General features: G+C 60.0%; 1 protein-coding gene across 1 annotated transcript in view; it reads left to right on the top strand.

Annotated features, from left to right (window-relative positions):
• Positions 1 to 25,656, top strand: part of LOC133348306 (breakpoint cluster region protein-like) — a 57,976-nt gene extending 32,320 nt beyond the window's left edge. The window contains exons 5-23 of the mRNA XM_061561043.1: positions 4,133 to 4,240; positions 5,532 to 5,592; positions 6,638 to 6,690; positions 7,493 to 7,633; positions 10,711 to 10,832; positions 11,216 to 11,387; positions 12,284 to 12,400; positions 12,660 to 12,735; positions 14,646 to 14,750; positions 15,321 to 15,402; positions 15,760 to 15,856; positions 16,323 to 16,454; positions 18,069 to 18,128; positions 18,830 to 18,939; positions 19,144 to 19,283; positions 19,581 to 19,715; positions 19,887 to 19,992; positions 20,898 to 21,060; positions 21,953 to 25,656. Coding sequence (XP_061417027.1) covers positions 4,133 to 4,240; positions 5,532 to 5,592; positions 6,638 to 6,690; positions 7,493 to 7,633; positions 10,711 to 10,832; positions 11,216 to 11,387; positions 12,284 to 12,400; positions 12,660 to 12,735; positions 14,646 to 14,750; positions 15,321 to 15,402; positions 15,760 to 15,856; positions 16,323 to 16,454; positions 18,069 to 18,128; positions 18,830 to 18,939; positions 19,144 to 19,283; positions 19,581 to 19,715; positions 19,887 to 19,992; positions 20,898 to 21,060; positions 21,953 to 22,042 — 2,070 coding nt within the window. The 3' untranslated portion in view covers positions 22,043 to 25,656. The remainder of the gene's footprint in view (positions 1 to 4,132; positions 4,241 to 5,531; positions 5,593 to 6,637; positions 6,691 to 7,492; positions 7,634 to 10,710; positions 10,833 to 11,215; positions 11,388 to 12,283; positions 12,401 to 12,659; positions 12,736 to 14,645; positions 14,751 to 15,320; positions 15,403 to 15,759; positions 15,857 to 16,322; positions 16,455 to 18,068; positions 18,129 to 18,829; positions 18,940 to 19,143; positions 19,284 to 19,580; positions 19,716 to 19,886; positions 19,993 to 20,897; positions 21,061 to 21,952) is intronic.
• The last annotated feature ends 1,197 nt before the right edge of the window (positions 25,657 to 26,853 follow it).

The following is a 26,853-nucleotide window of genomic DNA, read 5'->3' as shown; positions in this document are numbered from 1 at the left end:
CCTGCAGGTCCCCAAATACAACACGGCTCCCTGCCGCCCCACCTCGCCCTGTCACCGACACCGTGGGCAGTGTTCCTCGTCGCCCACTTGGTCGTGAACGGCGGCGCTTGGCGCCGGCGCTCAAGCGGGATTTATATATCAATTTATTTATTTATTTTCACCGAGCGGCGCTTCTCAAGCCACTCGTGCAGCCCGCCGCCTCCAGCGAGGCTCCCCCCCCCCCCCCCACCGGCGCCGGGAGCGCCGCTTAGAGTAAGCGCCACGAGGTGGTGCGAGATAAACGCCTTGTTACGGTTAGACATCTCCGCCCGCCGACAGCCGGCAGGGTGGGGGGGGGCGGGGGGCTTGGCTCTCCAAGCCGCCGGCCCATGTGCCGGGCCCTGCGCCACGAGTAGCCGTGCCATGCTTGTGGGCAAACGAGGGTGCCATGTCTGGCAAAACCGCGGAGACGCTGGCACGGTTGGTGGTTTCATTTAGAATTGTGTCCGTGTTGATGGCATAGGGCCGAGTCCTGCTGGGTCACAGGAACTCGACCCGCGCCGTCTTCAAGTTGAGAGTTCACATCCTGGTTGATGGCCACTTCTGGGCACTCGCTCTCCCGCCGCTACTGCCTGTGGTCACTGCTCCCGTGAGCCTCACTCCCTGATTCCCCCACCCATGTTGAGGACTCGAGACTCACTCATCCACACTCCTGCGCAGCCAAACACCACCACCAACACCACACTGCAGGCCGCAACAACCCATTCACCCACTCACTCATACACCCACAAAGACAAAGATTCCCCGAATAGCCTTCAACAGACTGTTGGGGCAAGTGCTGTTATATCGAGTAGTTGCACCTATGAAGGCCAGCACGGCACACGAGGGGGTGAGTGACCAACACCACACCAGACCCACTCGCCCACTCACTCGCCACACTGCTGCTCACCTCACTTCTCTTCCTGTTTCTTCCCTGGCACCGCTTCACTGTGGAATTCCCTCTCCCGTCATTATCATCGTTTCTTTTCCCAAGTTCTTAAGATAACCTCGCTCAATTCAACAAACACTAAATTTTATTGATTATACCTTCAACAGTGCAGTTTGTTGCTGGCTGCTTGGCGTTTTTGCCCTTGGGGCTCTGCTTGGCAACCACATTCCGGTTATCTCATTCGGAGGTCTTCGGGAGACATTGGAGGACGGGTGAAAATGTAAACTGCTATGAAAAAGATAAGCAGGATAAAAAATATCACCGTCAGCCAAGTTCCATCCACTGCTAGACGAAGGCCACCCCCACATCAACACAGTTCCTCGCGGCCCCACCGTGCCCACCGCCCATCACCTCGCTCCCACGTATAAGCGGCTGCAGCATCGACGGTCCCCGGCTTTTCCTTCTCTATTCGGCTAGGAACTATTTGTACCAACGCTCGCAAAATGTTTCCGTGGGTGAAGTGGCGATGTTGGGCTGTGGTGGCACAGAGGCGTGAAGGTTCCTCCGTGGGCCGCAGGGACCTCCTAGGGGGCCCCTCGGGGGGACCTCCCGCCGCCTCCCGCCCCCTCCTCGATGGGCTGGGGGAGCGGCGGAGGTCTCTCCACCTCCGGTTGGGTCTCGTGTTCTCGCCGCTACGCCACGCCGCCACAAACCTCGGCTGCGGCTCCCCGTGACCTCGTCTGTCACCGTACGTGTGCCGCGTCGTGGTCAGCGCGCTGCGCCACAAACCCCACGACCCGAGTTCAATTCCCGCTCGTGGCCAACATCCGTGGCGAATACCTGAATGGTCCTAGGCCTCCCCTAGGTCGATTAATCCTGAGTGTCTGGTGCGGTGTGTAAACATCAGCACCGGAGAGACAAAGGCAGCCGCGCGTGGTGCTGGGCCCACCACCTCCAGAGCTGCCCACGCACAGTAGCAGTGCAGTCTGGGACTGGCTTGGACCTATATTTTATTTGCGTGAACATCCCACATCTCTGCACAGATTATCCCAATGGCTCCACAATTCTCAGAGTGGAGCTTAAAAAAATAAACCATACAGCTCAAATGTTCACAACAGCTGTAATTGTTTTTTTTTATTCCAAATGGGACATCCCCGGTGTAACTGGACCAGAACCGCAGTGCGACCCCACCGCATATCCCGCAAGTCCCCCCCCCCCTCCCCCGGCAGTAAACGCAGTGAGCAGCGTACCACGCGGTGCTGTTGCACGCAGGCTCCGGATTGGTGCATGGCTCCGCTCACAATCCCCCCCCCACTCCTGCTCCCATCGACCGCCTGCGCTAATTGCTCGTGGTAATTGGGAGCACGGCGGAGGGAGCTGGCCGACGCCGGAGTGCACGGCGGCGCCGCGGCCCTCGCCGCTCACATCGAGCGCGACCGCACCGTGCTCACGCCGGTGCCGTTACAGCCACCACCGCCGTCAGCATCGCCACCACCACCACCGTCATCGCCACCACCACCACCACTATTGCCATTAACGTCACCACCATGCCACAGCTACCACCACCACCGCCGTCAGCATCGCCACCACCACCACCACCACTGTCACCGCCACCACCACCACCACCATTATTGCCATTAACGTCACCACCATGCCACCGCTACCGCCACCACCGCCGTCACTACCGCGGTGGCCACCTTCTACGTCGTCACCGCCCCCGCCGACCGCATCTCCGTGTCCCCCTCACTCCCGCAGCAAAAGGGCCTTTGTCGGTCGAACTGCGAGCTGCATTTGTCGTTTCCCTCGTCGTTCGGTTCTTCCCTCCCCTGCCACCTTCTTTCCCCCCCCCTCCTCCCCATCCCCCCCCTCCCCTCTCCTCCTCCCCCCCCAATGCCGATGGAAACATCGGCATTGGGGAGACAAAGGCGTCCGGGTGTGGTAGACCACCCACGCTTATTTGTATGATGTGTTTGTGTGGAGAGCTGGAGCGTCGTGGTGCATGAGCTCCCTTCGCTACAATCCCGACACCACCCGAGTTCGATTCCCGGCCGCGACCTGCCAGGTTGTTTTGGTAACTAGCGCCCAATGGTGCCGGCGATGCCGGTGGTGGCGGCGGTGCCGGCGGTGGCCGCAGAGGAGCGGTGCGACGTGACGGGGCGGCTACAGTGAAACTGGGAGCAGAGGGCACTGGGAGGGCGTGGGCGGGTAGGGGGTGGGGGGTGGGGGGTGTAGGGGGTGGGGGTTGGGGGGTGTAGGGGGTGGGGGTGGGGTGTAGGTGGTGGGGGGTGGGGGGTGTATCCGGGGTGACCTCCGACCCGCTAGCAGCACACAAAGGAGCGTGGGGACCGCGTGCGGAGCCTCTCATCGATTGGGCCGCCGCCTCCCTCGGCTCTATTTTCTTGGCGCGTCTCCTCGTCACGCCACCCCTCCTCTGCAACCGCACCTCCTTGAACTCTTTCCCTCGGCGCGTTCCCCGACGAGGCTCGCGCCGGGCCCCGCCGCGTCCTTGTCCCCTGGGCGCTCGCGCGTGGAGAATCGAGCCCCGTCCGGTTGCCGCGGCGACGGCGCGCCGGAATATATAATTATTAAATCCCCCCGCTCCGCGACCGTTTCCCCTTAACGCGTATTTACACGTCCACCTTGGCGGACGTGCGACGGAGTGAGGGGGGGGGGGGTTATTTCTGCGGGCCGTGTCTCGGATCTCGCGTCGTGATCGCTACCACGACGACGATGCGGTGCGACTCTATCGGGCGGTGTCGCCGGCCCCGCCGCTCCCGATCGCTCATTCTCACCGTGCGCGTGTAACCCTCCGCCGCCCGCCCGCCCGCCCGTTCCCCCGGCGCTGCCTCTTTGTCTCTTCTCCGCCGGCTCGGATTTCTCTCCCTCTGCCGTTCAGTCGTCCCGCGTCGTTTGCTCCGCGCCGCTTTCTCATCCCGCGCAATTCGCTCCGCCCTACTCGACGTCGCGCTGTCATCAAATAACACCGCGCTTGATCTTTTTTTTATTTGCCACGTCTGCACGCGTGCGTGTGCCTTTGTGTGGGAAAATTTGAATGTAGCTGCTGCCTGTGTTGGAGTTCCCGCCGTGCGTGCGGTGGTTGTCGTCTTCGTTAGTTTTTATAATTTTGCGATTTCCCGCGACTCCCGCGACCCGGCCGGCGAGGCCCCGATGAGCATTTCCTGCGGCCTGTTCGCCAACGGCCTCTTCTGCGGCGTGCACGTGCAGGCCAGCCAGCTGGGCGTGTACCGCGCCTTCATCGACAACTACAAGGCCGCCGTGGAGACCGCCGAGAGATGCTGCCAGGCCAACGCGCAGTTCGCCGAGATCTCCGAGGTCAGTGGCCATCGCCGTCGGGGTGGGGGGGGGGGGGGCGGGCCGGGCGCGACTGCTCTGGCACACGGAGGGGGGCTGGAGGGGTGCGATGATTGCAGGAAATTTGACAGGGAGGAGGGGGGCTCCGTCTGTTCCGTACACCGGTGCCCTTGCCACATCCACGCTGCTCGCGGTGGTGACGGTGGAGAGGTCACGGCGGCAGGGTCAGCAGTGGCTCCGTGGTGGGGGGGGGGGGGCGATATGGAGGAGGAGACACGGGCGAGGTTACGGGTGGCACGCGAGAGACACGGGAAACACAGCGGTAGACGGGGCGAGACGAGGGGAGACATGGGGGAGAAACACAGTGGGGGAGACGGCGGGAGACACGGAAAGCAGACGGGGGAGAGACATCGTGGGAGACAGAGGGGTAGGAGGAAGAGAGATGAGGGGATGCGCACAAAAGAAGCGCCGGGAGCCCGGGGACGAGGAGGAGTGACGCTCGCGAGAAAGCCAAATTAAGAAAACGAATTCGTGGGCGGAAAATGCCGGTCCAGACAGTGCACGCGAGGACAGGGAGCGGGCGGGGAGGAGGAGCAGCGGAGGACAAGGGCAGCGTCGCACGGCCGGCCGCTCGCTCAGCGCCGTGACGGCGGTAGCGGCCGTCACGGTTCTTCGGTTTTTCTTTTTAATTCACGCGCAGAGGTCACCCGCACAGAGGTCACCGTCCCTCCCGTCGATGACGCGGAGGAGGAGGAATCCATGTTTTCTTTTAATTTCCCTCCTCCCGCCGGACAAATTTTAATTCCGAAAATATTCCTGTAATGAACCTGGTGGCAGATGCAACACCGTGGGTAAACGAGCGAGTGTCACTGAGATCGATGCGGTTTTGTTGAGGAAACAACGTATGGGTGGCGGTGACGGCGTTGAACGTCCTTGCCCCGTATCTGTCCTGCCGCTGAGTGCCGTGTAATCGGCAGCGTTTGGTACGTGCAGCGGGGGGTCTAATTTGCGGCCTGCGGCTATAAGTCGCGAGCGACGTGCCGGGTTCCAGCAACCCAGGTGAAGTCGGCGGCTCGGAGAACGATTCATCGTCGTGCGAGGTGTCTCTGCTGCCGGCTGTTTGCTCCTGTGGCAACGTCAGTTCGATTCTTGGCCCACGGCTAACGCCAGTGGCGAGTGATGTCCCGAACCTGGCCTGGGCTGCCACCCCTGCCCCCCCACCCCACCCACCTTTCACTGATTCGCGCTGACTAGCGTGGTGAAGTACGGCGCTCACGAACACGCATCGCTGGGATCTCTTGTGCCACCTCAGAATCTCAGGGTCCGAAGCTCCAAAGAATCCAAGGACCACGCGAGCAAACACACGCTGGAAGGTACGGACACCGGAACACAGCAACGCGCTCTTGCACAGCCCTGCATTCAGCGCTCGTGTGCGCATGTGTGTGTGTGTGTGCGCGTGTCTGTGTGTGTGTGCGCATGTCTGTGTAGCAGTGGTCTAGCGGTTAGCGCTACGCTGCGCTACGAACCTGGTGGCCCGGTTTCGATTCCCGATCACGGTCGACACCAGTGACAGTTATCTAATCCGTTCCTGGGCTTCCCCTAGGTCGACTCAGCCTCAAATGAGTACTTGGTGTGATGTGTAAACATCGCCACTAGGGAGACAAAGGCGGCCGGGCGTGGTGTTGGCCAGCCACCTCCTCAAGTGCTCGCTAACAGCACTTGCCCTAACATTCGACTGCAGGCTATACGGCGGGATCTTTGTTGTCTGTGTTTGTGTGTCCACGTGCGTGTGGGGAGCTGTGGAGCAGCGGTTAACCACACTGCGCCATTAACCCGGCAACCGAGTTCGATTCTCACTCATGACCAAAAAGAATGGAAAATATTTGAACCGGTCCTAGGCCTCTCCTACGTCTATTCAGCACTGGGAAGACAAAGGCGGTCGGGCGTGGTGATGGCCATGCCATGCACTCGTGTGCCGTGCGAGCCTGGTGCTTGTGAACGGCACTTGCCCAGGTGCACACACCTGGGTGGTGCGGACTAATGTCCACTCGATTCTGCGTCACCGTCTGCCACACGGGGGCAGCTGCCATGAGGGGGTCCCCTGTAGCCAAAAATACCCTACAATGGAGCTTTTGAATGATTGAGATGCGATGGTGTGCGGAACTTTCAGATGCTGGGGCAAATGTATTTTTATTCGTTGGTGTGGGCGTCCACGGGACCTCTTCTTTAATCCATACATCCGTGTGTACACACACGCACAGAGTTCCGACGGGTCGCGGATGCGTGCGCAGAGAGAGCTTTGTGTTTGGTCATCCTGACTCTGTGTTTACGCCCGCTACCTTGCGCCGCTCCCGCCTCTCCTGCCCCCCTCCCTCCCGTCCGCCTGCCCGCCCGCCCTGCGATCGCCGGCGCCCCCAGCGCTACTCTACAAGCCGGTGGACAAGGTCACGCGCAGCACGCTAGTCCTGCATGTGAGTGCGGCACGCAGCGCGTCACGCGAGGGGTCGCCCGGCACGCCCGGCCTCGTGCCAGGCAGGCGCGATTCCCACCGGCGCTTTCCAACCGTGGGCGGTGGTGGTGGGCACGCCTGGAATCCTGAGAGATACACCTTTCCCCCCTCGCACGCGTGGGATTTTCTCCGGGCGTTCCGGTTTCCCCCCGCGTGTAAGCGCTCGTTAATTGGCCGATAACACCTCAATATATAGAGGACCACAGAGCTTGGGCAACGATTGGCGCTGGTTCGCCGCGTGGCTGCTGCCTTCCTGCTGGATCTGTCGGTTCCTCCTCGTGCCTCTGAGTCGTTCTCTGCTTTTGAGGGCGAGTGAATACTGTGCGTTGTGCTACAAGTTGAAATTGTTATTTTTATTATTATATTATTAATACCCGTGCAAAGATGTTGCTGCCTCTAGGGACTCGCCCAACAGAAAACCGGCCACATGAATCAAAAAGTTAATGCCACAAACTTAGAGACACAAACCAGAGCAAAAAAGGAACTATTGGCTAACAATGAAACGAGTTTTTTGCCCTGACGTTGCTCATCGTCCGTGATGGAGTGAACGTCGAGTGAACGTCGAGTGAACGTCGAGTGAACGAGTGCGTGGACGAGTCCAGCGGTGCGCGTGGTGGCCGAGTCTGTGCTCGTGCTGCCGTGCGGCTCTCCCGTTGTGTCGCGTCGCACGCGCCGGTCGGTACGGCGGCTCTCCGGCGATCGGCTTCACGTGCCGGGAGCGTGTTGGGGAACACGTGTGTTGCACGGTGCGTGGGTGCGAGCAGGACCTGCTGAAGCACACCCCGGTGACGCACCCCGACTACCCGCTGCTCCAGGACGCTTTGCGCATCTCCCAGAGCTTCCTCTCCAGCATCAACGAAGAGATCACGCCCCGGCGGCAGTCGGTCACCGTCAAGAAGGGCGAGGTCAGAGACGCTGCCCGGCACACGCCGGGTCACACGCCGGGTCACACGCCGGGTCACACGCCGGGTCACACGCCGGGTCACATGCCGGGTCACATGCCGGGTCACACGCTGGGTCACGCGCTGGGTCACGCGCTGGGTCACGCGCCGGGTCACACGCCGGGTCACATGCCGGGTCACATGCTAGGTCACATGCTGGGTCACATGCTGGGTCACATGCTGGGTCACATGCTAGGTCACATGCCGGGTCACACGTTGGGTCACGTGTTGGGTCACATGCTAGGTCACACGCCGGGTCACGCGTTGGGTCACATGGCACGCACGCAGATGAACGTCGCTTTCAGAGCCCCGTTCAGAGATGGGGTCTTTCTGGAGCGTGCCGTGCCCAAGGGGGAGGCCTCTGTCCGTCGCGTCAAGGCCTCGACAAGGGGAGCGCCGTTCACCTCGGTGGCGTCTGACCGGGCGCCAACGCAGGCGGCGCCGTCACCGGGCTCGCGCCGCGCCGTACCGAGCGCCCGCGCGCGGTGGTGCTGTTGGGAGTGCACGACGACCCGAGTCAATTATTTTTCCCCGCTGGGGCCAGACAGACAGACGCACGCAGATAAGGACGGACAGACGTTCACTCAGAGACACGGACACACACAAAGACACCGACGGACAAGACCCACAGGCAGAAACGAGGCTGCACGGAGAGACCTGAACCACAGCTCATGCTCCTCCAGCGCAGGGGGTTTGTGTTCCTCTTGCTCGGCACGTCCCGCACCCCTCTCCACTCCCCGCACTCCCGCACCCCTACACACCCGCACCCCTACACACCCGCACCCCTACACACCCGCACCCCTACACACCCGCACCCCTACACACCCGCACCCCGCACACTCCCGCACCCCTACACACCCGCACACCCGCACCCCCGTGCCCGTGCTGCGAGGCTCGCGTTGTTTTCTTTAAAAATTCCTGGGTTTTTTTTTAACTCCCGAGTTTTTTTTCTTTCTGCCTGGAACGTGCTGCGGCCACGCGACGGCAAAAACAAAAACCGCTCGGCACGTGACGGTCGAGTGCCGTGGTCGATGCGGCGGACAATCCGGCGTCGCGTTCACCGCCGCCGAGTGTGAAGGGCAGGAGGTTAGGGTGGGGTGGGAGGGAGGGGGGCCGGGGGGAGGGGGGGGGGCGCAGGCCACGTCATCGCCTACCCGGCTCGCGCTGTGACTCACGCGAGGCTCCGGCCACGTCACGCCGTGGGAAGCGAGAGTTTCTGAAGCGGTGCCAGGCGTGTTCTTGCCCGAGGTGGGTTTTGCCCGTCCCACGCTCTCGCCCCAAACCCCCCTCGCTCCCCGCCCCTGGTTTCTCTCTCGCCGTTCGTGGTTTTCGCTCGGGACGTCAGGACAGTCGCCGCCGTGGTAACGTAGTGGGCTTCTCAGGGCGCCACTTCCTGCCCCAGGCCTCGAGACTTCCTGTCTTGGCTGCTTCTCACCCCGTTAACTAAAGGTGCACTTCTCCAACCAATTCGTACAGATATCTGTCTCAACCGCCAATAGATCACCTTCTCATTGGAGATGCCTGAGCCTACCGCAGATATCTCCCCTATTCACGGAGATGTCTGTCCTAGCAACACAACTGGAAAACGCTTGAGGGTATCGTATATGCACAGCGGGCAGTTAGTGAAAATGCGTGGAATTGAGAACACACGTGGGTCGAGAGACCATCGTACTCGCAAGGAAAGCAAGCGGGCCTCGGGCAGGACGTGTCCCGGCTCGAAGGGGGGGCGGACAATGGCCGGTGGCGGAGACTCGCCCGGGAGTGGCGGCCAAAGGAGGGAACCCACCACGCCGGTGCCGGCCGTGGAGACAGAGCGACGGAATCGTGCCAGGTGGATCGTTGCATCGCGTGGCCACGAGAGGGTGGCGAAGCCTTAGCCCAGCAGTGGATAGATGGCAGCCGTCGTTGTCGATGACTCCGCTGCTTGGGGCGCGCGTGGCGTGGTGACGCGGCGGCGAGGCTGTGGCTCCGCGGGGCTCCGCAGGGCTCCGCGGGGCTCCGCGGGGCGGCAGCGCCGTTATCTCCGGTGGCGCCGAAGGGAGGTCATTGCCATGTGCTGCGTAAACGGTGCCCCAGTGGGTTTGTGCGTACGCAGTGCGTGTGTGTGCGTGCGTGTGTGTGTGTGCAGTGGGGAGCAGTATTTCAGCGGTTAGCACGCCGCGCTACGAACCCAGCAACAAGTTTGATTTCCACGCGCAACCGATGAACAGTGGACAATCCTTGAACCGGTTCCTGGGCCTCCCCTAGGTCGACTCAACCTTAAATGAGAACCTTGTGCAGTGTGTAAACAACGCCACTGGGAAGACAAAGGCAATCAGGCGTGGTGGTGGCCACCCACTCCCTCGTGTACCTTGGCAGCCTTCAGTTTCAGTTTCATTTATTTGGTATCGCCTTGTGAGCCATTCGGCTCTTTAATCGGGTGCAACTGCAACAAACAAAAAACTAAAACATGAACAAGAAAACATCCAGGAAAAAACTGCAAAGTCTTCCAGAAAAAAGCACCGTACACCAACGCAGTGTTCGCGAACAGCACTTGCCCCAAAAGTCTGTAAAGGATACACGGGGATCGTTGTCTTTGTGTGCGCACAGGGAGTGGTGCGATGACTGGCGTAGAGGTCAACGAACTGCGATAAGAACTCGGCGACCTGGGTTCAAGTTTCAGGGTTATTTTTTTCTATTCCGTGTCACCGCAGACTATCTCACACCCGGCCATCTTGCCGCCAGATCTAATGACTTCTTTGGGTTTCCTGAGCGATGGCGATGATGTGAAGAGCGACAAATCCAGCGGCTTTGCGGGGCGAGGAGGACACGAGTATGCGGATTCATGCGCAATCCCAGCTCCGTGTTGAGGATCCTGTATCGGTCGACTTTGCTTAACCCTTGGGTGGCCTCAAGGTGCATCTAGCCCGGCACAAGCGCCGTGGTGATGTCACTGCCGCTCAGTGGCGAATGGCGACTGTTGTTTACGGTGGTGGTGTTGACGGTGGTGACTGCGGCGGGTGTTTTGACGGCGGCGGTGGTGGTGTTGTTGCGTGCCGCAGAGCCGGCAGCTGGTGAAGGACGGCTTCCTGGTGGAGCTGTCGGAGGGCACGCGGAAGCTGCGCCACGTCTTCCTCTTCACCGACCTGCTGCTTTGCGCCAAGCTCAAGAAGCAGGCGGCCGGGTGAGCGTGCCGGCGGGCGAGTATGAGAGTGAATGAGAGCTGGTGAGAGAGCGGGTGAGACAGTGAATGAGTGAATGGGTGAGAGAGCGAGTGAGAGTGCGAGTGAGCGAGGGGGTGAGCGAGCGGGTTATGAGAGCGGGTGAGAGAGCGGGTGAGAGAGCAAGTGGGCGAGAGGGCGAGTGAGAGAGCGAGTGGTGGTGCCGGGACGGGCGAGCTGGTGAGTGACGTAGGGCGGTGTCCACGTGGGGCGGGCGGGGGTGGGGTTGGTAGATGTTGCAGGACCCTCCTGAAAATGAGGCTTGAGACTCGGTGAGTCAAGTCAAAATGATTTCCTGCTCAAATAATGACAATTCCACATTCCTATGGTGTGCATGGGGCAACAGGAAAGCCCAGCAGTACGACTGCAAGTGGTACATCCCGCTGGCCGACCTCAGCTTCCAGCCGCCCGACGAGTCATGTGACGCCGGCCAGCCAATCCCGGTGGTGCCCGACGAGGAGATCGAAGCCATGAAAATAAAGATCTCTCAGATCAAGAACGACATCCAGCGAGAAAAGGTGGGTGGGACGGCCGGCGCGGAGAGAGAGGGCGGCGGGCCCGTGGCTCGCCGCGTGGCCGTACGACGCGCCAACGTGTGCGGCCGTCTTTGTCGATCCGCTGCTGGATGAGGGCGCGTCCCCTTGCAGTCTGGTTTGTAGGGGTGATTAAACCACAGGGCGCACAATGTCAGTCTCGCTTCTAATTGGCAAGAGTTACCCACAGATAACTCGCATGGCAACTATCACCCCCCCCCCTTCTTGCAGACTAACGCCCATCCCCGAGCCAGGTGCTGAGCCCTCTCGCGCCACACAGAGACAGCTGCCCATAGGGGGCTCCACGCTCTTGAGACGTTTCTTCTCGCGAGCGCGGTACGCAGCCACCCGTCACCGCGCTGGTTGGTGTGGGTTGGTGAAGAACGGGGAGCATAGAAGCGCAGTACAACAATTGATTTCTCTGCACTGCCGTCTGCATGGTGGTCACCCATCCCAACGCCGTCCAGGACTGGATCGGGCGCGTTCCACGTGAATTTCTCTTTTGGGCGGGTGGATGGTTCGGGGACTATAAGTTAGTATTTTAAATCACGTTTACTGTTCGCATAACGTGGCTCGTGTGCAGACGCTGGGCCGGGTTATTACATCGCAGCTTCCTGAAGGATTGGTGGTGGCTTGGGGGAGACCTTCATCCAGCAGTGGACGACGACGACGACGATGATGAGCAGAGCTTCGTAGCAGAATGGGAGAGCGAATTTCACGCCGCTGCCCCTGCGCCGCCCAGCGTTGCGGGGGCCCCGGGATGCGCGCCGGGAGGAGCGCTCTTACTTAATTCTTGTCCTACCCCGTCTCCTGACCCCCCCCTACAACTCCCCACGACTCCCTCCCTGCTCCCCCACACCGCGTGACCTGTGGCACAGAAGGGCAACAAGGGGGTGAAGGCGGTGGAGCGGCTGAGGAAGAAGCTGTCGGAGCAGGAGTCGATGCTGCTACTGCTGTCGCCCAGCATGCCTCTCCGCACGCACAACCGCAACGGCAAGGTGGGCCGCCGACGGGGCGCGCAGGCGGCGCGACCGCACCGGGGCTCCGCGGCACGGCAGGGGCCCGGGCGCCGGGCTGCGTTGAAGAGGGGCGAATAGGAAAGGGAAGGGGGCCCATTTAATTCCTTGCACCGGGGCCCACGCGGACCGCGCTACCCCACCCACTATTGTGGTCGCCATGGACGACCGGGGTTGGACTCACACGGTTGTGTTGCTGCGCTGCCCCCCTCCTCCGCCCTGTACGCCCCTCCCCCGACAGAGCTACACGTTCCTCATCACCTCGGACTACGAGCGCGCGGAGTGGAGGGAGGCGACGCGGGAGCAGCAGAAGAAGTGTGAGTGCGCGCGCTCGCTCCTACGCACACACTCGCTCCTACGCACACACTCGCTCCTACGCACACACGCGCTCGCTCCTACGCACACTCACTCCTACGCACACACTCGCTCCTACGCACACACTCGCTCCTACGCACACACTCGCTCGCTCCTACGCACACACGCGCTCGCTCCTACGCACACACTCGCTCCTACGCACACACTCGCTCGCTCCTACGCACACACGCGCTCGCTCCTACGCACACACTCGCTCCTACGCACACACTCGCTCGCTCCTACGCACACACTTACTCCTACGCACACACTCGCTCGCTCCTACGCACACACTCGCTCGCTCCTACGCACACACTTACTCCTACGCACACACTCGCTCGCTCCTACGCACACACGCGCTCGCTCCTACGCATACACTCGCTCCTACGCACACACTCGCTCCTACGCACACACTCGCTCGCTCCTACGCACACACTTACTCCTACGCACACACTCGCTCGCTCCTACGCACACACGCGCTCGCTCCTACGCACACACTCGCTCCTACGCACACACTCGCTCCTACGCACACACTCGCTCGCTTCTACGCACACTCACTCCTACGCACACACTCGCTCCTATGCACACACTCGCTCCTACGCACACACTCGCTCGCTCCTACGCACACACGCGCTCGCTCCTACGCACACACTCGCTCCTACGCACACACTCGCTCGCTCCTACGCACACACTTACTCCTACGCACACACTCGCTCCTACGCACACACTCGCTCCTACGCACACACGCGCTCACTCCTACGCACACACGCGCTCGCTCCTACGCACACACACGCTTGCTCCTACGCACACACTTGCTCCTACGCACACACTCGCTCGCTCCTACGCACACACTCGCTCGCTCCTACGCACACACTTACTCCTACGCACACACTCGCTCGCTCCTACGCACACACTTACTCCTACGCACACACTCGCTCGCTCCTACGCACACACACGCGCTCGCTCCTACGCATACACTCGCTCCTAGGCACACACTCGCTCCTACGCACACACTCGCTCGCTCCTACGCACACACTTACTCCTACGCACACACTCGCTCGCTCCTACGCACACACGCGCTCGCTCCTACGCACACACTCGCTCCTACGCACACACTCGCTCCTACGCACACACTCGCTCGCTCCTACGCACACTCACTCCTACGCACACACTCGCTCCTATGCACACACTCGCTCCTACGCACACACTCGCTCGCTCCTACGCACACACGCGCTCGCTCCTACGCACACACTCGCTCCTACGCACACACTCGCTCGCTCCTACGCACACACTTACTCCTACGCACACACTCGCTCCTACGCACACACTCGCTCCTACGCACACACGCGCTCACTCCTACGCACACACGCGCTCACTCCTACGCACACACACGCTTGCTCCTACGCACACACTCGCTCCTACGCACACATGCGCTCGCTCCTATGCACACACTCGCTGGTCCGTGTGCTCGTCCGTGTGCTCGCGCGTGTCTGTGTCCTCACCTGAGTGGGAGTCGCCGAGGTGAGTCACCGTGGCGGATCTCCATCGTCTCAAGCGTGGTGGGTGAGGCTGGCTGACCCAGGCCTGGCTTCGGCTCCTCTCGGATGTTGGGGGGGGGGGTGTCCATTAGGTTAGTTGTGTGGGGGGCCATCGGGACGATGATTCACGCTAGGGAGGAGACTCAACTCGGCTGGGCCAGAGGGGCATTTAGTGGCAGGACTGACTCAAGTAGCCAGCTCGCACAGGCCCTGCGCTAAACAAATAGTGTGTCTCACCCATGTGGTGAGTGTCTGGCCTGTGTGGTGAGTGTCTCACCCATGTGGTGAGTGTCTGGCGTGTGTGGTGAGTGTCTCACACCACGTGTTGTGTGCTGCAGGCTTCAAGAGCTTCTCCCTGAGCTCCGTGGAGCTGCAGATGCTGACCAACTCATGTGTGAAGCTGCAGACGGTGCACAACATCCCGCTCACCATCAACAAGGAGGGTCCGTGTGCACGTACTCACCCTCGCAATCTCCTTCACCGACGCACTCGCCATCGCGCCCATCGCCTCCGTGGCAATCAGATCATCCTCAAACCTGGCACGCTTGTGAGCTGACATTGCCTGGATCCGTTTGCCGCCTCCACGTTCAGCCGTCAAGGATGATGACAAACGACACACAGGGCCTGGCGTATGATCAAGGCCTGATATCGCAGGCCTTGGGGCAGGGCCGTAGGAGGGGAGCCTCGGCCTAAATTAGTTTTTTGTCGTTGACCCTGCCCCGTTGAAAAAAGAGCTTCATAGCTCGTCGGATTCTTCCTGCAGTCTAAAAAAGGTTTTGATTCTGATATAAATTGATGCCTAAGCAAAACCACACACGCACACGCAATGTAACTGGTATTGGCCAAACATCCCAATGCTGTAAAATGACCTGCAAATCGCTCAGTTGGGATCACACACACAACAGCAGCAGCGGTTTCCACGTCAAAGATAATCAGGACGGATATTGTCCCATCCGGGTGAGAACCCCTCCCCACTCCCCTCTCCGCTCTCCGTGCCGTGTCTCCCCCTCCAGACGACGAATCCTCCGGCCTCTACGGATTCCTCAACGTGATCGTCCACTCCGCGATGGGATTCAAGCAGATAGCGAGTGAGGAGTCGCGCATCGTGCCACCACTCGTCACATAGGGCGGGGGGGGGGATAGTGTGGTGTTGTGATGTCGTGATCATGTGGTGATGTGCTGTTAAATCGGTGGCGTGTATAGTGGTGTGGTTATGTCTTATGGTAGTTGGGTTGTGTGATGATGTGCTAAGGCGTTGTGGTGCCATGGTGTTGTGGTTGGTGTGTTCTTGTGATCGTGGTGTGGTGTAGTTATGTTGTGGTGCAGTGGAATAGTGGTGTGCTCGTGTCGTGGTGTGAGTGGTGTGCATTACCTGCCCCCTCTCACTCCGAGCTCTCACACAGTTGTGTCTCACCGTGGTGTCATGTCTCACCATGGTGTGCTTGACCCCAGATCTTACTGCACCCTGGAGGTCGATTCCTTCGGCTACTTTGTGAACAAAGCCAAGACGCGTGTGTACCGCGACACCATGGAGCCCAACTGGAACGAGGTCAGTGCGGCCAGCACGGCGCGCGTCTCCCGGTCTGCGTCTGTGCGCGTGTGTGGAGACGGTGGCACGGTGGTTCATGCAACGCGCTACCAACCCGGCCACCCGAGTTCAATTCCCAGCCGCAGCTAACTCTGGTGGCGAGTGATATCAGACCCGGTTCTGGGCCTCCCTTGGGTGGATTGGTTGTGAACATCGGCACTCGGGCTCACAGCCGCCCCGGGTAAATGCGTCGTTGCCCACGGTTGCTCTGAATTTGTGCCGGTATACCGCGGTGCCGGGGACCTCGACGAGGAGTCTCCGCTGCACGAGGAGGTTGAAAAGGTTGAGGAGGTTGAGCGGCCACGACGGGCCTATGGGGAGAGGTTGCAGGATCTGACCTCTGACCCAGAATACAATAATGGTTGACCTTGACAGCTGATGTCTTGTTGCGTGTTGCTGCCGCCGCCGCACGCCTCCCATCTCGCAGGAGTTTGAGATTGAGCTCGAGGGCTCGCAGACGCTGCGCATTCTCTGCTACGACAAGTGCTACGACAAGAGCAAGCTGGCCAAGGACGACGCCGAGATCGTCGACAAGATCATGGGCAAGGGGCAGGTGCAGGTGAGAGGTCACGCGGGCGGCCACCCGCTCCCCGCCGTCACGGTGCGTCACCGTCTGCTCGCGTTCGCCGTCTATGGGGGGGGGGTCGAGATCCACGGTGCTAAATGGTTGGGCCTGCTCGCCCCACCGTCGTTTGTCGTAGAGGACGGCGCTCGTCGGCGTGGAGGTGCACCGGCTGTGTGCCGGGCGTCTCGGCGGTCACGTGCGGAGCGGCGGTCGCGTCCAGGCCGAGGCGGTGCCACATCGGCTTGCGGAGTCAAATGAAGTCTGCTTGATTGTCTTTAGCCAAATGAGAAGTCAGCAGGCCAGGATGAGGTCTCATTTGCACGAGTGAGTGACCTGGCTCCACCACAGTGACGAAGGCAAAACAAATACAAGTAGAGTGATGAAGCAAAATAGAAATCGGAGCAAAACAGCCACGTGACATGAGGAATTTAAAATTGTACACAAACGTACGTTGGTGGTGAATAATATATTCCCTGTAGCACGAGTCAATTCTGGCAGATTATTTTTAGACTTATTACAGTAAAATAACAAATGTGCGTTCTGGTAACGTTAAACAGATTGAGCGCGACTTATTATACCAATGTGTAAACAGTCGAGGACTGTGTGCCAAGATGCCCTGAGGCCCTCACACAGCCTGTCAGGCTGTGATGCGGGGCCGACGCTTGGCCAGGGCGGCCCAGCGCGAGTTGTGACCCAAGCCTGCGCGATGGTGCTGCTCTCCCAGCAGCAAGGTGTCTTCCCCTCGTCTGTAGCACCACCAAGCGGTGTGCATTAGTTCGTGATTCTGCTGCTGCTGCGTTGGCAGTTGTGCAACAAACACAAATAATAACAACAACAACAAACTAATAAAAAAACTCGTCAATAACACTGCGGCCTTAAGAGGGCAAGTATATTGTAGGTGATGTCCCCGTGTTAACCCTTTGCACCGTTTTGAGAAATCCTGCAGAACGGAATCGTTTAACACGTTGGCTGTCACAACCAATATCATCCATGATACAGGTTTTTTGGGTTGGATCGCGTAAATATTGCGTAAATATTATTTACGCAATCGAACCCAAAAAAACATGTAATATGGAGAACGGAATCGGTTTGGGCGAATTGTGGTGACGTCACTGGCATTGCCCTCCTGACTTGATCCAAATGTCCGATCTTTGTCATCTTAAAACCTGTTCATGGCGAGTCCACAGTGGCAGAGAGAGCGTCCAGAATTGCATATGAATTTTATCGTTAAGAGTTCAGCGTCATTTAAATAAAATAAAAAACACCAGCTTTTGTATCCTGGCGGTGGACCTTAGTTACCCCTCCTCCACCCAGGGTTGCCACCTCTCGGCTACAAAAAACCGAGACGTATCTTGGGGACAGGAAAATCCTCTAACAGTGGAAGACAGGGGAGAGCCGCACATAAACACATCTTCTTGAACGGCGTACTCCAACACAACTGACAAAAAATGTCAACTTGAATGTCCCGGGGAGACTTGCGGTTTTCTCGGGAATAATACAACAACGCTCGCTCCAGGGCAAAGCAGAAGGGGTGGCAGCACGACCCCCTCTAGGCGGACAGCTCCTCACCCCACGCCCTGTGCTGTGCGCCTTCTCCCCTTTCTGCAGCTGGACCCGGGGGCTCTGCAGGACAAGGACTGGCAGCGGACGGTCATTCCCATGAACGGGGTGAGGCTTTTTGCGTCGTGACCAGGCCTCGTGCGGGGGCCTCCCATCGTTAACGCCCCCCGGCCCCGCGGGTTCCTGGGCGTTCTTCTCACTTTTGTCACCGATACCGCTTTTCCCACTGCGCAGCCGAGCCGTGCCAGGGCCATACTGAGCCAGCGCGGCTCAGGAGGTGCCAGGGTTGTTTTTCCACTGCAGTAGCCAAGCTGAGCCACTGGCGTCGCCCTCGTTTGAACGAGCGGAGAAGTGTGTAGGCCCGCCTCTAGCCCAGTGGCCTGAGTTCGATACCCGGGCCACAGCTAACATCGGTAACATCAGTGGTGATTACTTGAACTGTTCCTGGGCTTCCCTGAAGTTGCGAGGCATTAAATGATTACCTGCTACACCACGTACTTGTGAGGAGTGCCAGGCTTAATAGGTGCTCGCTAAAAGCACTTGTCCTAGCAGCCTGTTGTCTACACAAGACGTCTTAATCTGTGTGTGTATAGGTTGAATCGGTCTTAAATGAGTACCTGGTGCAGTGTGTAAACATCATCGCCAGCAAGACGGAGGGCGGCCGGGTGTAATACATTCGTAGGTGCTGCTCCCTAGCAGCACTTGCCCCAACAAGCTGTTGAGGCCACACGGGGAGATCTTTGTCCTTGTGTGCATTTCTGTTGGTGTGCTTTGTCTCTCGCTCTGCTCGTCGTCGCCGTGGAGCTCAGATCGAGGTGAAGCTCTCGGTGAAGTTCACGAGCCGCGAGTTCAGCCTCAAGCGCATGCCGTCGCGCAAGCAGACGGGCGTCTACGGCGTCAAGATCGCCATGGTCACCAAGTGAGGGGCACACACGGCTCGCCGTGCTAAACAGTCGTTCTGAACGCGAGTTTTTTTGCGTTACCCTCGTGTAACGATTCCAGCTCTCACCTATGTGTGTGTTTGTGCGCGTGTGTGCGTGTGTGCGCTTGTGTGCGTGTGTGCGCGTGTGTGCTCGTGTGTACGTGTGTGCGCGTGTTTACGCGTGTGTGCGTGCGTGTGCAGACGCGAGCGCTCCAAGGTGCCGTACGTGGTGCGCCAGTGCGTGGAGGAGGTGGAGAAGCGCGGCCTGGAGGAGGTCGGCATCTACCGCGTGTCCGGCGTCGCCACCGACATCCAGGCGCTCAAGGCGGCCTTCGACATGAGTACGCACGCACGAGCGTACGCGGACACGAACACGCGTACACGGACGCACGCAACGGCCGCCATTCGCCACGGCGTGGCAGCGACGTCACCGCGGCGCTCGCGCCAGGCCAGGTGCGCCTGGAGGCCCTCGCGCGACGCGTGGATGGCTCGCTGCCGGCAGGCGGTGCTTTGAGTTGACGGACAACTCACGTGTGCAGACACTAGAGACAAAGACGCACGTGGACACACACACAGACACGTACACGTGGAGACACTGCGAGCAGTGTTGGAGCCGTGTGCCCCCGCGTGTCTCCCAGATGACAAGGACGTGTCGGTGATGATGAGCGACATGGACGTGAACGCCATCGCGGGGACGCTGAAGCTCTACTTCCGCGAGCTCCCCGAGCCGCTCTTCACCGACGAGCTCTACCCCAACTTCGTCGAGGCCATCGGTGCGGCTAACACCGCCACTGTGGCACCACCACCGCCGTCACCGCCGTCACCGCCGTCACCACCGACATCACCGCCATCGCTCCACCCTTTGTGAGCGTCGGCAGCGATGCGCGCGTCCCGGTGGTGTGTGAGCGTGTGCGTGCGTGTTTCCGTGTGTGTGGGATGTGCAGCCCTGTCGGACCCCGTGGCCAAGGAGAACTGCATGCTCAACCTGCTGCAGAGTCTCCCCGAGCCCAACCTCAACACCTTCCTGTTCCTGCTCGACCACATGAAGCGGTACCTACCCACTCGCTCTCTCTCTCTCCCCACTCGCTCTCCCCACTCTCTCTCTCTCTCTTCACATGCTCTCCCTGTTCTCTCTCCCCACTCGCTCTCCCCCCACTCGTTCTCCCACCATTTGCTCCCCTAACTCTCTCTCCCCACTCGCTCTCCCCCAACTCGCTCCCCCAACTCTCTCTCCCCACTCTCTCTCCCCCACTCTCTCTCACTCCACTTTCTCTCCCCCACTCTCTCTCACCCCACTCTCTGTCCCCCCACTCTCCCCACTCTCTCTCCCCACTCTCGCTCTCCCCACTCTCTCTCCCCCCACTCCCTCTCCCCACTCTCTCTCCCCCACTCTCTCTCACCCCACTCTCTCTCCCCCCACTCGCTCTCCCCACTCTCGCTCTCCCCACTCTCTCTCCCCCCAATCGCTCTTTATTTTCCATCACACTCGCTCCTCCCACACCTCCAATTAGCACGGTTGGCTACGTACGGTGCGAAAGAAGTTCAACATAATACACATTCGATCCAGTCTCGTTCACTCTCACCTCGGCTCGATTGACTCGGGCGAATCCCCCGCGTCGACTCCGGCTGAACGTCGACGTGAGAATCGAAACGCCCTCCGCCCCCCGTGCTCCGTGAGCCGGGGCGCAGCGTTGCCACGCCGTGGGAGATGGCGGCGGTCGCCGGGTCCCGCCGAGCGCGGACCCAGAGGCCCGAGCGTCGAGCGGCCTGCTACAAAGTTGCGAATCCGTCGCGCGGGGCGGCCACCGTTGGAGCGACGCGCCGCCGAGCGGAGCGAAACCTGGCCGGTGCCGACGGGACGTTCGGTGGCGCGGGGCCCGGCCCGGCGGTGCACCTGGCGCCGAACCCCGGTCACGACGCTCCGCTGCGCTTGTGCTCTCCTTCCCACACCCCAGCGTGGCCGACCAGGAGCCCATCAACAAGATGTCGCTGCACAACCTGGCGACGGTGTTCGGGCCCACGCTGCTCCGGCCGTCCGAGAAGGACAGCAAGCTGACCCCCAACCCCAGCGTGCCCATCACCATGACGGACAGCTGGTCGCTCGAGGTCATGTCGCAGGTGCCCCCCGCACGCCGCGTCCCCCCCCCCCCCCACCCACCGTCATCTACGCCCCTCGCGTTGTTGGCCATGGCGAACACCGCCCGGTGGTGCACGCGCGGTGCTCGCCGCTCGCTGCTGGAGAGTTCACTTTGTCGGCTGCGCCAGGGATGTTTAGCTGCCGGCCTTCGACCCCCGCCCAACGGCCCCCTCCCCACCCCTGCAGAGCGACCAGCCGAGCCCTAAATGAACAAGGTCTCGAGAGATGGGAGAGCGGGAGACGAGAGACGCCCGCTCGTGGTGGCATGTGGTGTGACATCGTAGCGATGTGCCGTGTGACATCGTAGCGATGTCTGTGCATGTGGCGTTTGAGACATCGCGCTTCTGAGCGTTTACAGAATCGTAAGAATTGCTGTCCTGTCATGTGTCGAGCCCACTGCGCATGCCCCACTGCACGTGCCCCACTGCACGTGCCCACTGCACGTGCCCACTGCACGTGCCCCACTGCACGAGGTCACTGCCAGCTCAGCACAGCAGGGGGCAGCACGCAGCTGTCCCCTAGGCTCGGGGGCAGTGTCACCTCTGCTGTAGCCAAGTTCAACCCCCCCTCGGAGGCCTCCCCGTACCGTGTCACTAAATGAGGGTTGTTTGACCATGCTGCACTATTCTGGTCGGTGTGGGAGGGTGAAGGGGGTGGCTGGGAAACTCATGACCGGGTTACTCATTATGAAATAAGTATTATAGTAAATATTATAATAGTGAGAAGTTAATTTATGATACATGGAGCGATAGAGCAGTGGTTCACACAATCTACCGTCGGATGAGCCGTGGTCATGTGACTATTGATGAGAGTCCGGCAGAGTGCCAATTTCATCGTCTCGATGCCCCCCCCCCCCCCCTCGTGCCCCCACAGGTGCAGGTGCTGCTCTACTTCATGCAACTGGAGTCGATCCCCAAGCCCGACAGCAAGCGGCAGAGCCTGCTCTTCTCCACCGAGGTCTGACGGCGACGTCTCCCGGAGTCTTCAATCCACCCGCCGACCCGACCGACCGTCCAGCGTGGCCCCGCTCGGACACGGAGGACGCCCCCCCCCCCCCCCCCCGCCCACCCCAGCCCCCGTGGGCCACACGGGAGGCCGAGCGGATTTGTCGGCGAGGGCGCGCCGGGGTTCTGGGCGGCGCCGACCCCTCCTCCGTGCGGCGTCCTCGCCGATCTCGGCCTCGGCCTGCACTCGGAGTTTGTTCTGAACCAAACGACGGCGTTGCTTTTCTTGAAGTTCAAATAGCGAACCGCGATTCCACCCATGCTGGACGAACGACCGTGACCGAGGGAGCGGTCCTGCCCGACCGTAGCGCGCACGCCAGCGTCGATCTTGCCTTTCGTCCAAAGTCCTTATCGGGGATCGAACCACGGTCCACCACCGGCGGGTGTGGGGACCTCCCCGTGAGCTCCTGGGTCTCCTCCTCCTCCTCGTGCAGGAGCTGGGCCCCACGAACAGTGACGCTCATCTCAGCGGCAAGAGCGTGACCCAGGCGGCTTCTGACGACAACAACAACAACAATTCCCGTTACCTTAACAACAACAAAAAACCTGATCCTTATATTTACATTTTGTTCCTATCTGTGTTTTGTGTATGTTCAATGATGGCGTCCTTTATTTGTTTTAAAGGATTTGATCCCAACACAGCAAAAGATGTGTTGGGGTTGTGGAATGACCCCTGGGGAAGGTCATGCCCCTGATTGGAGGGGTCACGACCCCAAAAGGGGTCGCAACCGTGCGGGAAGGTGTCATGCCCCCTTAGGGAGGGGTCATGACCCCGAGGGGAGGGGTCATGACCCCAAAGGGACGGTTCACGACCCCGGGGGGAAGGGGTCATGACCTCTCCACGTGACCCGAGGAGTCGTGCCCATCCGTGCGCCCTCCCTCGCGCCGCCTGTAAGATCTGCCGCTCCGTCTCTCCGGGCCGTGTCCCCCCGGAGAGCATGTCCACTTCAAGTCCGCCCTCTGCCGCAGCGGCGCCGAGCGGACGGACCAGTGCCTGTGGCAGAAATGTTTCTCTCGTGGTTCTCATTCTTACGTCTTTAGTCCCTGGTCTTGACGAGCCAGCGTGTGGCAAGTTCCCGGCGGGTCCCGATGGGGACCCCGAGAGGTCCCGTGTCAATGTGGGGTAATATATATGATATATATGCATCGCTCATTGCGTTTGGAGGGGAGCCACAGAGGCACGCCCCCCCCCCCCCCCGTTAGGGACGTCTGTGGCAGGAATGTATGACCCCCCCACCCACCTCTGTGCCCCCTGTCTCCGACCCCCCCTGCCCCCCTCCTCCACGTCCCGTACGTTCCACAAAGCAGGACATACTTTTTTGTGAGCATGCAAGCCTTGAATGAACACGAGGTTCGAAGTCTTAACCAATTGCCAGAGCGACCCGGTGACTTATAATTTTGTAGCGAGCCTGTGATGGTCGTGGGTGCGTGCGGTGAGCGGCTTCTCGTTGTCCCACATGTGTCCCACACGTGTCCCACACGTGTCCCACACGTGTCCCACGCGTGTCCCACGCGTGCCCCCAGCTTGCCCCCACGTGTGTCCCACGCGTGTCTCACACGCTGGGGACACGGTGTGTGACAGCAGGGCCCACGCCGGCCGCGCTGCTGCCCCACTCGTCCTACACCTGCCCTGGCGTGTCTCCCACCTGTCTCCACGCGTCCCAGCTTCGTCTCCGCTCGCACTGCACCCGACTGCACACGTTCAGTCACTTGTTCCAGTCTTCTCCCTGCGTGTCCCACGCTGGTGTCTGCACCGCGTCCCCTCCCGCGTGACCCCCCCCCCCCCCCGTGTCTGGGACACACGATGTCCGCTCCCCCCACGTGGACGCTCGTGTAGGAGCTGTGGGGCCGACGAGAGCCGGTGAAGTTGCGTGTGTGTGTGTAAATGACTATAACATTATTAACGATAGTGATGCTCATCCAGCGATGCTCATCCAGCGATGCAGAACAACTATTATGACGATGACACCAGGAAGGCCGTTCTCCTCTTCACCAAGGGGGGGGGGGGTCCCCCCGTTGACCGTGTTGAGCTCCTTCACGTTAAGTTATTCCGCAGCCGAGAGCGCTCCGGGTTCCGTGAGTTGACCCGCGGGTTCGGAGCGCGCCGTCCTCCCGGGACAATGTGTGTTGAGTTCCTGTCGACCCGGGGCGAGTGCGATAGTCTGTGTCCTGTGTCGCATGCCAGGGTTCCTCCAAACTCCAGCCCTGGTGAGCCCCCCCCCCGGCCCCTCGCCACCATCAAGCCTCTCCCTGGTTCCCATGGTCTACTCCGCTCTGATGCAAAAGTCGGCACACGCCACACGCGCCTGATGATTGCGCAACGTGCACCTCGGACGAGCACAGTTGATCACATACGGTGCGAAAAAGGTTCAACGTACGTACAATTGGATTATGCGTCATGTGCAAACCACGAAAGACACATGAACACACACGCGCACACATGAACACACGCGAACACGTGCGCGGTTTGTACAATTGAACGACGCGCTCAGTGGGGTGTGTTCACAATTATCAGGCATGTGCAACGTGTCGCACCTTGAGTCGAAACTCAGCGGGGACGATTGGTAAACACGGAGAGCCGGGCCGTGGTGGGCCGCGAGGACTGGAGTCTTGGGAACCCGGTCGCGTGCAGTGTCGGTGGCTCCAGGTTGGGGAGGCTACGCAAAATCCACCCCATGTCTTCCAGTCTCGCGTGATAAACCACTCACGTGCAGGTGGATTCGTTGAGCAAACGGAACGCGCTGACCGTGCCGTCAACGCACATAGAGACCCTCGGAGTCGCATAGAGGCCCATAAGACTCAAACCCATAAATACATTTGCAGAGAGACACCGTGGCCTCACGTAGAGACCCAGCACTGGTGCATTATCATCGCCATCGTCACCAGTTATCACCGCTCCCTGCTAATTATCATTTGGTCGCATAGACTCCGAAAGACCCATTGACTCTCTTAGAGACCCATCAACTCGGAGAGAGAGACCCATAGACTCGCATCGAGAGCCAGCACTGGTGCATGCCTCGTCATCAACCGCGTCATCAACCGCGCCACACGCCGCATCTCTGTGCTTCGACCATCGGTGACTCCACCCCCGCACGTGGCTCGACCGCGAGACTGGAACCCCCCCCCCCCCCCGGGCCTGGGGCCACGCGACGCCACGGGTCGTGAGGCCGGGCCCGGGCTGCCCTCGGGCCGGCGCCGGTGGTGTAGACTGACATGCAGGCATGTTTCTTTCGTGCGTTACTTCGATTTTAGTTTGTTTTGTTTTGTGTCGCTGACAGAGCGAGCCATCCCAAGGTGGCCTCCTCCGCATTGGTTCTTATTTAACCCTTGACCCCGACTCTTAACCCTCTAACCCCTCCGGTGCTGTGCGTCGAGTGTTGTTTTAATTTATGTTCGGGTCACTTTCGTTACAAGCGTTCCGTTCCGAACCGGTTCCCCCGTTGAGTTCCGTTCCGCGCACGGGGGGCTCGGCTCAGTCGGTGACGCGCCGCATCGAGAAGACGTCGCTGAGAGGTCACGTGAAGGAATCAAGCAAAGCATAAATAAATAAATCGCATTACTCATTTAACCTCGCTACAGCTTCCAGCTCCTGTGCTCTGTTACAAACCTGCGCTCAAACCTACACTCAAACCACACTCGCGAACGAGTCGTTCAGAATCTTTACTTAGATTGCAGAAGGAGAAATCCGATGAGCCATGAAGCTCTTTTTAACAGATGTCCAGTAGAGGTGGGTCAGCAAGTTACAACACCAAACAAAACAACAACAATCGATACATTCCTGCCGATGTTTCAGCTTTAAATGCAATGTTGGCATCATCGTCATGAGCATCATCCGTCACACTGCGCATCGCATGCAGTACGCTCAGTGAATTCTCATTGTTGCTACGACTCTACCCACGACAGCTCCACTGAGTCTCAAGACTCCTGTTCAGGAGGGTCCTGGCAAGCTGAGTCATTTGCAGGTGATCTCACAGCAGTGGATTGTGGTTGGTCCAATGCCAGTCACATATTGTGTTTCGCTCGAGGATACTGATACAAATAATTTGCCACATTGGGAAAATTACCCCACGCCACCCCGCGTATATCACTACATATGCCGTGCCACGCCAGGCCACGCTACACCATGCACCGCCACACCAGGCCACGTTACACCACGCGACACCACGCTACACCAGGCCATGCCACAACATGCCACGTTTCACCACGCCTGACCACGCCGTGCCACAGCGGGTGCCACGTGACCCGCGTCGCACGTGTCCGCGACGGCGCCGGCTGCAGCCCCACAGCGCGATGCCTGCCGCCAGAGAGAGCGTGGGACAACGTTTCGCCGACAATTAAAACGACGAATTCGCCAAACTCTTTGGTTCTTTCGGTAAAGTCACGTAGGTATAAAATAAAATAAATCACGACGTTTCGGGCGCAACACAAGCGTCCGTCATCAGGTGTGAAAGCGCAGTCACGAAAGCTTGAAATCAAGTCGAATTCACCATGAAACCCGAGGTCTCTGCAGGCCAATCGACCGAAACGTCGGGTTTTCATTTCCCCTATTCATCACGAGACGGCACATTCGCTGATTTTCTTTGTCGGGGGGGGGGGGGGGAAGGCTGCCTGCAGCCTGCCGGCTTGCGGTGACGACGACTCGGGCCGGTCACGCCGGGAGGAGGAGGGGGGCTGGCGCGGGGCTGTGGGAAGTCACGCGCAGCCCCCCCCGCCCCCCCCCCATGTGACAGCGCGAATTCCCCTGCACTCGGCTTGCGGCTCCCCTCCCAT

This window comes from Lethenteron reissneri, chromosome 27, assembly GCF_015708825.2.
Source record: "Lethenteron reissneri isolate LAM-NWPU_2019-01 chromosome 27, ASM1570882v1, whole genome shotgun sequence".
In the NCBI taxonomy this organism is placed as follows: Eukaryota; Metazoa; Chordata; class Hyperoartia; order Petromyzontiformes; family Petromyzontidae; genus Lethenteron; species Lethenteron reissneri.
Note: the sequence above shows the minus strand (reverse complement) of the source record. Positions and strands in the feature narration are given on the sequence as shown.